The sequence below is a fragment of the Rana temporaria genome, chromosome 1 (genome assembly GCF_905171775.1).
Source record: "Rana temporaria chromosome 1, aRanTem1.1, whole genome shotgun sequence".
Classification (NCBI taxonomy): Eukaryota; Metazoa; Chordata; class Amphibia; order Anura; family Ranidae; genus Rana; species Rana temporaria.
This window is the reverse complement of record NC_053489.1, coordinates 72,832,924-72,848,804: the sequence shown is the minus strand read 5'-3', so window position 1 is coordinate 72,848,804 and position 15,881 is coordinate 72,832,924. Positions and strand designations below refer to the sequence as shown.

The 15,881-nt window shown below is 45.4% G+C and overlaps 1 protein-coding gene across 1 annotated transcript in view; it reads right to left on the bottom strand.

Moving 5' to 3' along the window:
- The window catches only part of ITGA1 (integrin subunit alpha 1), a 209,916-nt gene extending 198,468 nt beyond the window's left edge, over positions 1-11,448 (bottom strand). Inside the window, exon 1 of the mRNA XM_040339304.1 lies at positions 11,002-11,448. Coding sequence (XP_040195238.1) covers positions 11,002-11,041 — 40 coding nt within the window. The 5' untranslated portion in view covers positions 11,042-11,448. The remainder of the gene's footprint in view (positions 1-11,001) is intronic.
- Positions 11,449-15,881: the final 4,433 nt, after the last annotated feature.

The window sequence follows — 15,881 nt, the reverse complement described above, 5'->3', positions numbered from 1 at the left end:
TTTAAAAAAAATTCAATATTTTTTACTTTTTGCTGTAATAAATATCCCCCAAAAACATATATAAAAATTTTCTTGTCCCGATCGGACCCCCCACCCACGTCTAGCAGAGGACGTACAGGTACGTGATTGTGCCTGTCCGTTCCATTCTGCCGACGTAAATGTACATGAGGAGGTTGGGAACTGGTTAAGCATTATTAAAATCATTGCTCCCGAAAAAACGGACGTTTTTAAAACTTTTTTTTGCATTGATACATGTCCCCTGGGGCAGGACCCAGATCCCCAAACACGTTTTATGACAATAACTTGCATATAAGCCTTTAAAATTAGCACTTTAGATTTCTCCCATAGACTTTTACAGGGTGTTCCAGGGCTTTTCGAATTTGCTGTGAACACTCCAAATTGTTCGCTCTTCGGCGAACGGGCATACAGGCAATGTTCGACTCGAACTCAAAGCTCATCCCTAGTGGGATGAATATTGCATCATATAATTTGGAAGAACAGTGCCTCAAGGGTCAGATAAAGGCTAGCAAAGGGCTGCATCTGGCCCTCGGACCGCAGTTTTTCAAGGGACTACAGTATACGGCTCATTCCTTGTTTCTATACCCGCTTTATGCTTACAGTATATTGGATGTTTTAAGCAGTAAGCTGAGTTCATTGCATGATGATTATGCCTTATACAACTCTTGATGTGTCTTTCTTGAGCGGATCCATTGAGTATAAGTGGGAATCTGCCCTTTCCCTCTCTGACTATTGTGTATTATTACACACATTTGTCCCTGGTTGTATTATATTGTGTATTGACAGTTGTAAACAAAAAATAATAATCTCTCCCTCTCTCTAGCATTAGATTTCAATAGCAATAAATTCACCCCCCTTCTCTCCGGCATTGGCAGTCAGTGGCAATATATTCCCCCTTGCCTCCAGCATTGGTGGTCATAACAGATAAATAGGTATTTTTGGCTCCAGCACTGGAGGACAGTGGCATTAAGATAGTTACCCTTGCCCCAGCATTCATGGTCAGTGGCAGTCAAATAGTCCCCCTCTCTCCCCCATTGCTGGTTATTGACATTAAAACATTGTCCCTTTCCCCAGCATTGGTGGTCAGTGGAAGTAATAAGTTCCTCTTGCCGCCCAGTATTGGTGTTCAGATGACTCTTACCTTAGAGAAGTCCCTGTCCCACACCATTGCATTACCTTGCCACTCCGTTCTGCTGGAGCCAACTACTGTATATACTGTTGGGCAGGGAGATCATTCCCCTCGACAGTGCGGCTTAAATGCAGTGCTAAGAACCTTAGCTTCAACATTTGTCCTCAAGACAAGGCACAGATCTCTGGGACCCCAGAATATAGTTTAAATCATAGGAACGTCTTGAAAGGATACCCCTGCCGCCCCCTTTGCATTGAACGGGCACCATCTGCTTCAAGGTTTTGACTTCTTTTCACGGCAGGTGTGCCTCTGACTGCATACCATCAGAGGAGGTGTTCTAGTGTCAAAATTCCAACTTCAGTTCAATCCCTCCGTATTGCTGCCAATCATAGTTCTGCACTTCATCATACTTATGTAAGAGCAGGAGGGGTTGACCCAACTGCAAATTCGGAGATTGCATTTTAAATTAGTATATTGTCTGCCCCAGATGAGAGGGTGTACATCAGGGGTAGGCAACCTGGGGCCCTTCAGCTGTTGTGGAACTACATTTCCCATATGGCATTGCAAAGCTGCCGTTACAATTACTCCCAGAGGCATGATGGTAGTTCTGTAAAAGCTGGAATGCCCCAGGTTGCCTACCCCTGGTGTACAGGAACCTAAAGGTGGCTGGACTCAAATTCTTCTGGTTGGTTTATGATTTTCCATACTCACAGTTATACTTTATAAAAGTCTTTTAAAGCAGTATTAAACCTCAAACCAAAAATGTAATATATTGCATCTTACCAATCATTAGATGTGGTAGCTGCATTCGTTTTCTTTTTCAGGCTTTTTCCTTTTGTTTTCACCTGGTGATCTGGCCAGTAACACACCTCCTCCTTGGAAGTAGGAGCACAGGGGCACCTTTGGACAGCAGTCATGTGTCAGTCTGGGGGGAGTATTAGATGTACTGTCAGATTTAAATATACTGACAAATTTAAGCCAAACTCCAGCTCGCACTTTATAAGTAGTAATAGGAAACAGGTTTTTTTTCTTTTGGGTTTTACATTAAAAATAGTGAAACTGATTATTGTAAGCACCTCTGGCAGTGTTGAACAGTTGGTCTCATCCCTGTAAGTGATGCATCTGCGAAAGAGCTTGTTCTTATGAAAAACAACAGACTTACTGGCCAGGTCATCATAGGAATATAGAAGAAAGAAAGCCTAAAAAAGAAATCTAATGCAGGCATCACACCTAAGAATGGTTAAGCTGCAATATAATACATGTTTTCTTTTGTGTTTAATACTACTTTAAATCTGCAGTCACTATTGTAGCGGGGTCATCCTGTCAAAGTCTTACGACAGGTCATCCGCGCTGGAACTTTATCCATTTTTTGTAAATACTTAGGATACCTTTAAGAAAGTTATGCATTGTGGGAATGCAAGTTGCAGGAGATATGGACTTCATTGACTCGTAGAGAAACAGACTACACTTCCCACAATGCTCTGTGCTATTGGAACATGTGACACCTCCACACAGACTTATGGGGGAGGTTACTTAAGGAAAGGGGGTGGCTGTTTTTCGCTCTCTCGGGACCTGGACTTCTCTCCTCTGCGGAGCTGCTAACAGAGCACCACCGTGTTGTTAGGCCAGAAGCCTGGGCCTATCCACTGAGACCAGCCATCCAGACGGAAGCAAGACTCCAGCCTCCGGCCGTGTTCCTGAAGATTGAGGAGACTGCCCAGCTGACACTGAAACAGTGGAGTACCGCCATCTGGGATCCTGTGTGCTGTGGAGCAGTGCCTGTCAGCGCGCCCTTTCTGAGGAGAACTCAGGCGGATCGGCCTGTCGGGTGAGAGAGCATTTGCTCGGATTCAGACTCTAGGTTTAACACCGACACCTAGTGCCATTTCACAGGCCACAGACATTTGTTCGGCCTCTAGCCGGAACTTATGGGCCCATTTAACTGTTCTAGTGCTGCACCGAAGTGGTTGACGCTGACGAGCGGTCAATCCACCAACTTCCAACTACCCTAGACATTTTGTTGCTGAGGCTTTTTCCCCGATTGCCACCTGTGGATTACAATTGTTAACGTGCACCGACCGGCCGCAACGGGGGTATTGACTGTTCTGTAGGACTGCCCGTTAGAGGGCGCTCGCGAGCATAGACTGCCTGCCATTAGATTAGATGAATGGTACCATTCATAGGTTAGTTCCTCCTTGCTTACATAAATTGCAGATCCTTGCAAGGGCCCTTGCGGTTCATATCAAGCCTTTACTGGCAAGTTGTGTTTATGCCTTAATGTATGCTTGCCTTTTTTTGAGTTCCATACAGTAAACCTATCTTTCTTTTACATTCAAACATATTCATTGTGTGGAGTATACTTTTTTTTTCTCCTTAGTCTGGAGGGACTGTCTATAACCGCAGGTAATTTCATTTCTATATTGCCACTGTATATTGACTGTTTGCTATTGTGACCTCAGCCCGGCAGGGCTCACAATATCTCCTTCTCCAGACTTCTGATGTGTCAAGGGAAGGTTCAAGCTAGTTAAATAGGGGTGAGCTAAACCGAAGGAGAGTAGATCCCAAATCAACCAAGCGGCTCCTTCGGGGGTAGCGCAACACTATTTTTTCTGAAAACACATCTTACACTTACTTCCAGAGTCTTTTTCTCTGTTTTACAGATATGGTAGTTTATCATCTCTTGCAAAATGTCAAATCCAATTATATTATCTGAACAGCAGCCACAGTTAACACACAGTCCTTATATGGTAAATCAGTGAGATGAATATGACCAAACAGATGTTCCAGTGACAGATTACACAACTACACAGTAAATGCAATTTTGAGAATATAAACCCAAACTCCAAACTCATATTTATGCATCTCTGTATTCATTAATGCATCATTAAAGGGGTTGTAAAGGTTTTTTCTTTTTCACTTTAATACATCCTAAACCCCCCCAGCCCCCCCCCCCCCATTTTACTTACCTGAGCCCGTTCACCTGCTGCCCTCGCCCCTGGCATCCTCTTCTCCAGTCTGGTCGTTAATTGGCTAGATTGGATGGATTGATAGCAGCGCAGGCATTGGCTCACGCTGCTGTCAATCACATCCAATGATGTGGCGCGCCAGGGCCGAGTGATACAGTCTACGGCTTTATCACAGGAGCACACACCTGCAAGAGCTCCCATGAAGGGGGTTAGTTCTTGCAAGGAGGAGCTAAGACAGCCGCCAAGGGACCCCGGAAGGCCAGGTTCAGGGCCACTGTGTGCAAAACGAGCTGCACAATGGAGGTAAGTATTACATGTTTTTTTTTAAATGAACCTTTAGTGTCTCTTTAAATGTATTTGGTAAATGCAATCAGCATAAGTACCTGAATGCCACTTAGTACCAGCCAATTGCAACCCCTGTACAGCAGAGCTGAGGCTGGGAGAGGGAGAAGCAACGCAAATAGCCAGTCAGCTTACCTGCAGTTCTCATATGCTAACAAGGATCATGCTGATAGGATGAAACCTCATACACACGCTTGGTTTTCTCGGCAATAACCAGCAAGAAAACTGCTGGCAGAGCTTTCTTGTGGAGTAAACCGAGCGTGTGTACGAGGCTTTCAGGTTCTCGTCTGGAAATCTGGCCAGAATCTCGACGAGAAATATAGAAATCCTGCTCTCTATTTTCTCATCGAGATTCTTGTCGGCCTGTTTCCCGGCGAGAAACCCGAGCATCTGTATACTTACCTGTCGCCGTGGAAACCCGCGCATGCTCGAAATGACTTTGACGCATGCGCGGTAGCTTCCGCGGCATAGGTAGGGTGAAGCAAGATGGCGGCGACAGCATCGAATGTGACGAGTGCATGCTCGTCATACGCAATGATGTCACCACGTTCTTGCCTTTCAAGAGATTATCATATGATCGCTTCAAGAGGTATTTTTCGTACGATTTTTGGATTGTATACGGGCCATAAGACAAGACTTCCCTCCTAACTTCCTATAGTGGGTGTGCAGACAGGAATTTAGGTAGAGATGTTACACCACATACTTTCGGGTCATTTGTTTCTTTAACACCTTTCAAAAACATAGTTTAACTATGCTATAGTATAGCCAAAGAACATATAAGCACACACCAGGAGACCACACCTGGTCTAAAAAGTAGGAGATCAGCTTCAGCTTGTCTCCTTCCAAACCAAACCCCTCTAACACATTTCACCCACACATGGGATTAGTTGTAGAGGTTTTACATGGGTCACAGCAAAATATAGTTTACAAATAGCAGCCTACTACTCATTACAGTGGTGTCACTGTTTCACCTTCTTTCATTCAAATTTTACCCAGTGATCCTGCCAGTTCCTGAGCTCCCAGTTCTTGGGTGGCAATGATTCATGAGCAGCTCCCTAAGCTGAAGCAGCCTAAGGCCTCGTACACGAGCGAGGAACTCGTCGTAAATGAAACATAGTTTTCCTCGACGAGTTCCTTGTTACGCTTGTCGAGAACCTTGACAAGCTTTCTTTGCGTACACACTGTCAAGACAAAATCTCGTCGTTCTCAAACGCGGTGACGTAAAACACGTACGACGGCACTATAAAGGGGAAGTTTGATTCCACTGGCGCCACTCTTCTGAGCATGTGCGGGTTTCTAAGCATACAGTAGGTGAACCCGATTTTGTGTCAATCTCGCTCTCTTTCTCGGCGAGATTGAGCACCTACGAGCCCCATCGCGGGAGCCAGCGCCGAGCTGGCTTGCCGCGATGGAGACAGAGCCGTCATAGAAGCGACGGGAGATCCGACTTGGATTCCCGCCAATTCTACACGTGTGCGGCGTTTGCTATGAATCCTGAGGGGGAAGTCCCCGCCGGATTTTAAATAAAAATCCGGCATGGGTCCCCCCCTCAGGAGCATACCGGCCCTTAGGTCTGTTATGGGTTGTAAGGAGAGCCCCCCTACGCCGAAAAAAACGGCGTAGGGGGTCCCCCTACGATCCATACCAGACCCGTATCCAAAGCACGCTACCCGGCCAGCCAGGAAGGGAGTGGGGACGAGCGAGCGCCCCCCCCCTCCTGAGCCGTACCAGGCTGCATGCCCTCAACTTGGGGGGGTTGCGTGCTCTGGGGCAGGGGGGCGCACTGCGGCCCCCCCACCTCAGAGCACCCTGTCCCCATGTTGATGAGGACAGGGCCCCTTCCCGACAACCCTGGCCGTTGGTTGTCGGGGTATGCGGGCGGGAGGCTTATCGGAATCTGGGAGCCCCCTTTAATAAGGGGGCCCCCAGATACCGGCCCCCACCCTAAGTGAATGAGTATGGGGTACATCGTACCCCTACCCATTCACCTGCAAGAAAAGTGGTAAAAACACAAATAAACCACACAGTGTATTAAAATATTTTATTAGTCTGCTCCGGAGGCCGCCCCCTGTCTTCTTTATTAGCTCTTTTACCAGGGGGGGCTTCTTCTTTGACGTCTTCGGGTGGGTGGGGGCCGCCGTCTGGTTCTCTTCCACCGCCGGGGGGGGGGTGGCTTTTAAAAAAGCCCCCACCCCCCCCGGCGGGTTTCCTCCGGGGTCTTCGGCGGGGCTCTTCTTCTTACGCTATCCCGACGGGTCTTCTCCGCTATCCGGGGGGTCTCGCCGCTCTCCGCTGTTGACTCGTCGCACCCCGGTTCTTCGTCTCGCAGTCCGGTCCCTTCTTCCGTGCTGTACGTCTTCTTCCGTGCTGTGAGTTCTTCTTCCGCGCTGTGACGTCATGTTCTTCACTTCTCTTCTTCTCCCGATGTTGACTCGCCGGTCCTCCTCGCTGAAATGACGGATGCGCGCCTTGCATCGGACCTATATAGGCCTCACAGTCCCATCATGCTATGTACCTACCCATGTGATACCTACCCACGTGGGTACTGTAGGTATCACATGGGTAGGTACAGAGCATGATGGGACTGTGAGGCCTATATAGGTCCGATGCAAGGCGCGCATCCGTCATTTCAGCGAGGAGGACCGGCGAGTCAACATCGGGAGAAGAAGAGAAGTGAAGAACATGACGTCACAGCGCGGAAGAAGAACTCACAGCACGGAAGAAGACGTACAGCACGGAAGAAGGGACCGGACTGCGAGACGAAGAACCGGGGTGCGACGAGTCAACAGCGGAGAGCGGCGAGACCCCCCGGATAGCGGAGAAGACCCGTCGGGATAGCGTAAGAAGAAGAGCCCCGCCGAAGACGCCGGAGGAAACCCGCCGGGGGGGTGGGGGCTTTTTTAAAAGCCACCCCCCCCCCCGGCGGTGGAAGAGAACCAGACGGCGGCCCCCACCCACCCGAAGACGTCAAAGAAGAAGCCCCCCCTGGTAAAAGAGCTAATAAAGAAGACAGGGGGCGGCCTCCGGAGCAGACTAATAAAATATTTTAATACACTGTGTGGTTTATTTGTGTTTTTACCACTTTTCTTGCAGGTGAATGGGTAGGGGTACGATGTACCCCATACTCATTCACTTAGGGTGGGGGGCCGGTATCTGGGGGCCCCCTTATTAAAGGGGGCTCCCAGATTCCGATAAGCCTCGCGCCCGCATACCCCGACAACCAACGGCCAGGGTTGTCGGGAAGGGGCCCTGTCCTCATCAACATGGGGACAGGGTGCTCTGAGGTGGGGGGGCCACAGTGCGCCCCCCTGCCCCAGAGCACCCAACCCCCCCATGTTGAGGGCATGCAGCCTGGTACGGCTCAGGAGGGGGGGGGGGGGGGGGCGCTCGCTCGTCCCCACTCCCTTCCTGGCTGGCCGGGTAGCGTGCTTTGGATACGGGTCTGGTATGGATCGTAGGGGGACCCCCTACGCCGTTTTTTTCGGCGTAGGGGGCTCTCCTTACAACCCATAACAGACCTAAGGGCCCGGTATGCTCCTGAGGGGGGACCCATGCCGGATTTTTATTTAAAATCGGGCGGGGACTTCCCCCTCAGGATTCATAGCAAACGCCGCACACGTGTAGAATTGGCGGGAATCCAAGTCGGATCTCCCGTCGCTTCTATGACGCGCTTGCTGGGATGTGCTGTCACTATTCCAGTGAGTGCAAGATGTCGGCGAGATCTCGGCACCCTGTCGCCGAGTATCAGCGCGACGCTGTCGTGCTAAAAGAACAATATCACAAACACCTACTGTACACATGAAACAAGTTTCTTGATGGAAAAACATACACATGACAGTTTTCCTCGGCAAAAACCTGTTTTCTTTTTTTCTCGTCGAGTTCCACGACAGTTTTCTCGACGAAAAACATACACTCAACCGTTTTCCTCAGCAAAAATGCCTCCAAGTTTCTTGATGGATTCTGTCGAGTGACACACGACCGTACACACGACTGTTTTCCTCGACAGAATCCATCAAGAAACTTGGAGGTAGAGCATTTTTGCAGAGGAAAACAGTCGTGTGTATGTTTTTTGTCGAGAAAACTGTTGTGGAACTCGACGAGAAAAAAAGAGAACAAGTTCTCTTTTTCCTCGTCGGGAGTCTCAATTTCCTCGTCGTGTTCCTCGTCGGGCTGGTTTATGACGAGAAACACATTCGTGTGTATGCTTAGAAACTCGAGCATGCTCAGAATAAAGTATGAGACGGGAGCGCACCTTCGGTAAAAGTAGTGTTCGTAATGGAGATAGCACATCTGTAACAGACTGAAAAGCGCGAATCGTCTCTTACCAATCTTTTACTTAACACGCTGTGGCATGAGATTAACAAAAGCAGCCCCAAGGGTTGTGCCAGTGGAATCGAACTTCCCCTTTATAGTGCCGTAGTACGTGTTGTACGTCACCGCGTTTGAGAACAACAAGATTTTGTCTTGACAGTGTGTACGCAAAGAAAGCTTGACAAGATTCTCGACAAGCCTGACAAGGAACTCGTCGAGGAAAATGATGTGTCTTTTACGACAAGTTCCTTGGTCGTGTGTACGAGGCCTAAGATGCACAGTCCCTGTGAATTTCAAGCTAACTTGCTTTTGAAAAAGTCCCAACACTTACAGCTTGGAGTCCAGAGGCATCATAGGATGTTGATGCAATTGAGGAGGAGGGTGCACAAAGCAGAAGCTACTAGACAGGTGCAATTTGTTTTTTTAATTTGTTTTTTAACGAATTTAGCAAAATTCGTTAATTCCGAATTTTCTTTTCCAATTTTTTTTATTTCCGAATTTTCTGAATTTTCGTATTTCCAAAATTTTGAATTTCTGAATTTTCGTATTTCCGAATTATTGAAATTTTCGTATTTCCGAATTTTTTAATTTCCGAATTTTCGTATTTCTAAATTTCCGAAATTCGGAAATACGAAAATGTTTCGAATTTTAGATTTTCGAATTTTGCAATTTTGAAATTCTCAATTTTCGAATATTCGATTTTTAAATTTTCGAATTAAAGATTTTTTTTTTAAAAAAATCGAAAATTCGTAATTTCGAAAATTCGAATTCTCGAAATTCCGAATTTCCGCATTTTTAAATTTTTTTACCAGCGTTTTTTGGGCGCTGGCAGTGTGAAAGGGCTTTTAGGAACAGTTGGGTGATTTTTTTAAGCTGCCCTCAAACTCTCCTCTGTGTTATCTTATCAGTACATGTAACACAGGGTCGTTTATAGTCGTTTCTAGGCAGTTGAGTTTAGAAGCATTTTTTGGAAAGCAAAAAAATGCTTTTAAAATGGATTTTCAGAGGCATTTGAAATGCCAAACACCTGTAACAGCTTCTAAACATGTGTAAACCCACTAACTCGCATTTAGCCATGTTTCGTTTACAGATGTTTTTCGTGTTTGACTATTAAAAGAAAGAAAACGCTTCTAAATGCAAACGCGACTAAACAGCGCTAAACTGCATTTTTGAATGTCGGTTACTATCTGTCAAGTTAAATCGTTCAAGAGAGGTTGTAAAACATCCTGTGTACAGCCTTACAAGGTAACACTAGGAAACAAAAGGATAACATGAAATAAGATGCACTTTCAACAAATCTCATTTGATTGAATAGAAAGGGGGGGGGGAGAATAGATTTCAGTTCTGGTATAGACTGGTGCATTTTGACATTCGATTTGACATGTCAAATCGCATGTCAAAACGGCGGCATTTGCAATGGCATTTGCAATTGCACCTTCATAATCGGTGCGACGCCGCATCTGTGGCACTGCACCGATTTAAAAAAGTAGTTTCTGTACTACTTTGTGCGATTTCGGCCCGCGCTTTACATTGACATCCGTGCAGGAACCTGTCTCTTTAATCGCGGACAAAATCAGGACTGACAGGAGGGAGTGAAATTGTGCGAGTTCAGCTGAACTCGCACGGCTTCACTCCCGTAGCCCAGTGTGAACCTGGTCTCAAGGTCAATTTCGAAAATTTGAGATTTTACAACAATGGACAGACATTGCAATGATGAACATGGTAAACTAAATCTAGAACCATTAAAAAAAAAAAAATCCCCCCAAAAAACTCCCACAATCTTTTGTTAATCATCGAAAGTTACTCTTCCGGTGTCAGTTTCCTGCTGGAGGGTTTATCTGTACTTTACATGTGTTTCCTTTTCCAAAGACACAAGAGGAAGCAAAAGGAAATCTTTAGCAAGTAAAAGTAATTTCCCTATCACACAGCTGAACAGGTGTCCCCATTGGAAGACCTTCACCTCCAACATGTTTTATTTCCCATCACTTTCTTCCTCAGGGACAATGCCCCCCCCCAGGACAAATAGAAGTTGAATGCACCTAGCAGTGACACCGACAGAAATGTAGTTTGACAAGGAATTTAATTCAACTACCACACTATTAAAAAATAAATAATAATAATAATAATAATAATAATAATAATAATAATAATAATAATTCTCTGCACACACACTTTAAATATACATTTTGTCTGAGCTCACCCTTTAAATGCCAAAAAATATATTTTTTCACTTACCTGCCAGTAGACAGATGAACACTGTAAAAATCCAGCACATGGTAGAGCTCTTGTCTACGAGAAAGTAGAATAAAATAACTGTATGCTCCAGCAGCCGGAGAGAAAGTGATTAGCTACTAAGTAGTACAAGACTTCCTAAAGCAATACTTGTCCAGCAGCACACTACAGCGAATGATCATATACAGTGATCTCCAACCGATCCCACACTGTGTAATCTGCAAACATCTTCTGTGAGAAACAGAGCCTGAGATTGCAGTAACTGTTCTCCAAGGACCAAACTGTCAGCTCTCCAAAAAAAAAAAAACAGGCTGATATTTTTTCTTTTTTGCTTTGCGTTTCCTGGTGTTGCAAAGGAAATAAACTCTCACTGCAAACTTGATGCACAGCAGGCTAAAACATGTATAAGTCTTAACAAGAACACAAGATTGTGGTTGGAGCAGATCAGAGAATGACCACAGATCCAGACCTCACAACATTTCCTGTTTGCAAATGGGAGTTGACATTTCCTTACTGTCAGCCCCCCACCTCATTTTTTATATATTTTTTGGTGTAAAGAACAAAATAGTATTCATTTTATTTTGTTTTATCATGTAAAGTAGCGTAGATGTCCAAGACCTCTGGTCTAATTTTAAAGGAGGCTATTGTTTTGAAAAGAGCAGCTGTTGAAATCCTTAACTATAACCCATTAACTTGTCTTGGAATTTAGTTGATATTTGCAACCATAAGAATTGACATTCTTTAATGACTAGGGGCCATTTATTAAGGTTTGATTTGGTTAGTTTGCATTTTTACCTATATTTTTCAAGCCAATTTAAAAAAAAGTTTGTTTAGACAAAAAGTGTATTTTTATTAAAAACACATTTTAAGTTAGTTTTCCAACATTTAACTTAAAAGTTGTCTATTTATAACACATTGGGGGGAGATTTACTAAAACAGAAGTAGGGATGAGCTTCGTATTCGAGTCGAACTCATGTTCGACTCGAACATCATAAATGCAGCATTTATACACTAGAAAAATTGAAGTTTTTTTAAGTCAGTTACTAGCTGTAAATTTCTAGCGTTCAGGAGAAGTTTTGAAATACGAACAAAACGGGTCGTTCGCGTTAAATTCGAGTTACGTTTCACAGACCATAATTCACTGCGGCATCGCTAGCTGATGATTGGCCAAGCATGCACTATGACCTGCATGCTTGGCCAATCACAGCTTGCAAAAAACGGCCAAAGGCAGGGTGGCTTTGGCCAATTATGGCTCAGGGGGTTTAGTACACGCCCCACACTATAAAAGGCCGCCTGTAGGTCGGCCTTGTGTAGTGTGTTGCGGTGGTTAAGAGAGGACAGAGAGAGTGTCTTTTTTTGCAGGTAGATAGAGCAGGCAGGCAAGTCAGTTAATGTTACAGTGTGTAGAGGATATATATATACATCCCAGGTGTTGTACATATATTTATACACTGTATAGTTTAGCTAGATCAGTTCTTCCTAATTTACTGGCAGGCAGGTGATTGTGCTAGCTGCAGTATTCTTACGTGGTTTATTGCCTTAGTGTCCTCTGTAGTTTGCACCTAAAGCTACTTGGTGTGTACTGGCCGTGTCCTCTGTAGTTTGCACCTAAAGCTACTTGGTGTGTACTGGCCGTGTGCTCTGTATTTTGCACCTAAAGCTACTTGGTGTGTACTGGCCGTGTGCTCTGTAGTTTGCACCTAAAGATTCAGGAGCAGTGATTTTAATGATGCTTAAGTTAAAAAAGAAAAATAATAATGAAAATTTCCTTTAAATATTGTACCTGCTGGGTGTCTATAGTATGCCTGTGAAAACGTCTTTGAGAACCCGGGTCTTGCCCCAGGGAACATGTATCAATGGAAAAAAAGGTTTAAAAACTGTTGTTTTTTCAGGAGTCTTGAAAAAAACAACAGTTTTTAAACATTTTTTTCCATTGATACATATTCCCTGGGGCAAGACCCGGGTTCTCAAAGACGTTTTCACAGGCATAATATAGACACCCAGCAGGTACAATATTTAAAGGAATTTTTCATTTTTTTAATTTTTTTATTTGAGCATCATTAAAATCACTGCTCCTGAAAAAACGACCGTTTTTAAAACTTTTTTTCCATTGATACATGTTCCCTGGGGCAAGACCCGGGTTCTCAAAGACGTTTTACAACAATAACTTGCATATTAGGCTTTAAAATTAGCACTTTTGAGTCCCATAGACGTCAATGGGGTTCTAAATGTTTGCGCGAACGCTCGGTCCGTTCAAAGGTTCTGGTGCAAACCGAACGGGGGGGTGTTCAGCTCATCCCTAAACAGGAGCACTCGGAATCTGGTGCATGGTAGCCAATCAGCTTCTAACTTTACCTTCTTCAGTTAAGTCTTGACAATAAAACCTGGAAGCTGATTGGTTTCTATGCAGAGCTACACCAGATTTTGCATGCTCCAGTATTAGTAAATCTCTCCTATTGCTTTTTGCACACGATTCAGGCCTCGTACACACGACCGAGTTTCTCGGCAAAAACCAGCAAGAAACTTGTGTGTACATTTTCGTCGAGGAAACTGTCGAGAAACTCGACGAGCCAAAAAGAGAGCATGTTCTCTATTTCCTTGACGGGAATGGAGAAAATTGGCTTGTCGAGTTAAAGCGGATGTGCCACTAAAAAAATATATTAAAAGCCAGCAGCTACAAATACTGCAGCTGCTGACTTTTAATATAAGGACACTTACCTGTCCTGGAGTCCCGCGCCGATCGCAGCAGATGACGAGCCGATCGCTCGTCACCCTGCTGCTCCCCCCTCCATCCACGGTGAGGGAACCAGGAAGTGAAGCGCTCCGGCTTCACTGCCCGGTTCCCTACGGCGCATGCGCGAGTCGCGCTGCGCCCGCCGATTGGCTCCCGCTGTGTGCTGGGAGCCGAGTGTTCCCAGCATACAACGGGGGACGGACGGGAAGCAAGGGAAAAACCCGTCTTTTTCCCGCATCGTAGGGCCGGAAGTGGGTGCAGATACCTGTCTGTAGACAGGTATCTGCACCCCCCTCCCCCCTGAAAGGTGTCAAATGTGACACCGGAGGGGGGGAGGGTGCCGATCAGCGGGACTCCACTTTAGAGTGGAGATCCGCTTTAAGACGGCTTCACAAGGAACTCGACGAGCAAAACGATGTGTTTCGCCCGTCGAGTTCCTCGGTCGTGTGTACGAGGCCTCACAAATTTTTCCAATGGAAAATCCAATTAAACAAATGAGTGAATCCTGGATTAAAAATGTGTAACTCCTGTGTGAAAACATTTATAAATAAACCCCACAGCAATGTTATATGTGATACATTTCAGAGACCAGATCTTTCATTTTTGGAATAATTATAGGAATTTGTGAATTAGCCTCCAGACAGAGGGCCAGATTCACAAAAGAGATGCGACGGCGTATCTCCTGATACGCCGTCGTATCTCTGTGATCCGCCCGTCCTAACTATGCGGCTGATTCATAGAATCAGTTACGCATAGATAGCCCTAAGATCCGACAGGTGTAATTGACTTACACCGTCGGATCTTAGGATGCAATTCTAGGCCGGCCGCTAGGTGGCGATTCCATTGCGGTCGGCGTAGAATATGCAAATGACTAGTTACGGCGATTCACGAACGTACGCTTTACCCGCCGCTCTAAATTTACGTTGTTTCCGTCGAGATACGCCGCGTAAAACTAAGGCTGCCCTCTAGGTTGTGTAACCCATGTTAAGTATGGCCGTCGTTCCCGCGTTGAAATTTTAAAATTCACGTCGTTTGCGTAAGTCGCCCGTGAATGGCGCTGGACGCCATTTACGTTAAGGATGAAACCAATGACGTCCTTGCGACGTCATTTAGCGCAATGCACGTCGGGTAATATGACGGACGGAGCATGCACAGTACGTTCGGCGCGGGAACGCGCCTAATTTAAATGGTGCCCGCCCCATTTGAATTAGGCGGGCTTGCGCCTAGCGGAATTACGTTACACCGCCGCAAGTTTACGCCCGTTTTGCCCGTCGAGTTCCTCGGACGTGTGTACAGGGCCTAAGGCCCTGTACACACGGGCCAGAATCACGTTGTTTTTCCTGACGAGATTCTTAGCAAGAATCTCTTGCCGGCCAAGTGTACACACACTCAATTCAAAAGAACCGCCATTCTTTTAAATGGCAAGAACACAGTGGCATAATCGCGTACGACGAGCATGAACTCGTCACATTCAATGCCGTCGCCGCCATCTTGCTGCACCCTACACTGCCCTTGGAAGCTACCGCGCATGTGTCGAAGTAATTTCGAGCATGCGCAGGTTTCCAGGGCGACAGGTAAGTATACAGACGCTCGGGTTTCTCGGCAGGAAAACACTGCCGAGAATCACAATGAGGAAAATAGAGAGCAGGTTCTCTATTTTTCTCGTTGAGATTCTGGGCAGTTCTCTTGACGAGAAACCTGGAAGCCTTGTACACACGCACAGTTTACTCGGCAAGAAAGCTCTGCCAGCAAAAAGATGGCACTCATTTCTTTGAGACTGTTAGTCTTGCACAAGTACGGTGTCGCCAGGTTTGAATTAAGGATTGAAAACTGATCTGGCATTGTAATATTGAGATGTATTTCTTTCTCCACCTTTTATAGAAGGACAAGACTTTTCAATTGTTTGTGGCGCATATATACTGTAAATTGCAACGAAGGGAATTTGGGACTTTAAATGAAACAGTGGGCTAAATGGGGACAAAGTAATGAAACAAACCATAGATGAAATGTTCATGTATTGAGAAAATAGAATATTTGGTAGAAACAAATAGCTTGTACAAAAGTAGAGAACATACATTTCATACATAATACAATAGTTGGTATAAAAATACATTGAATAAATAACAGTTGATGACAACATATATAACCA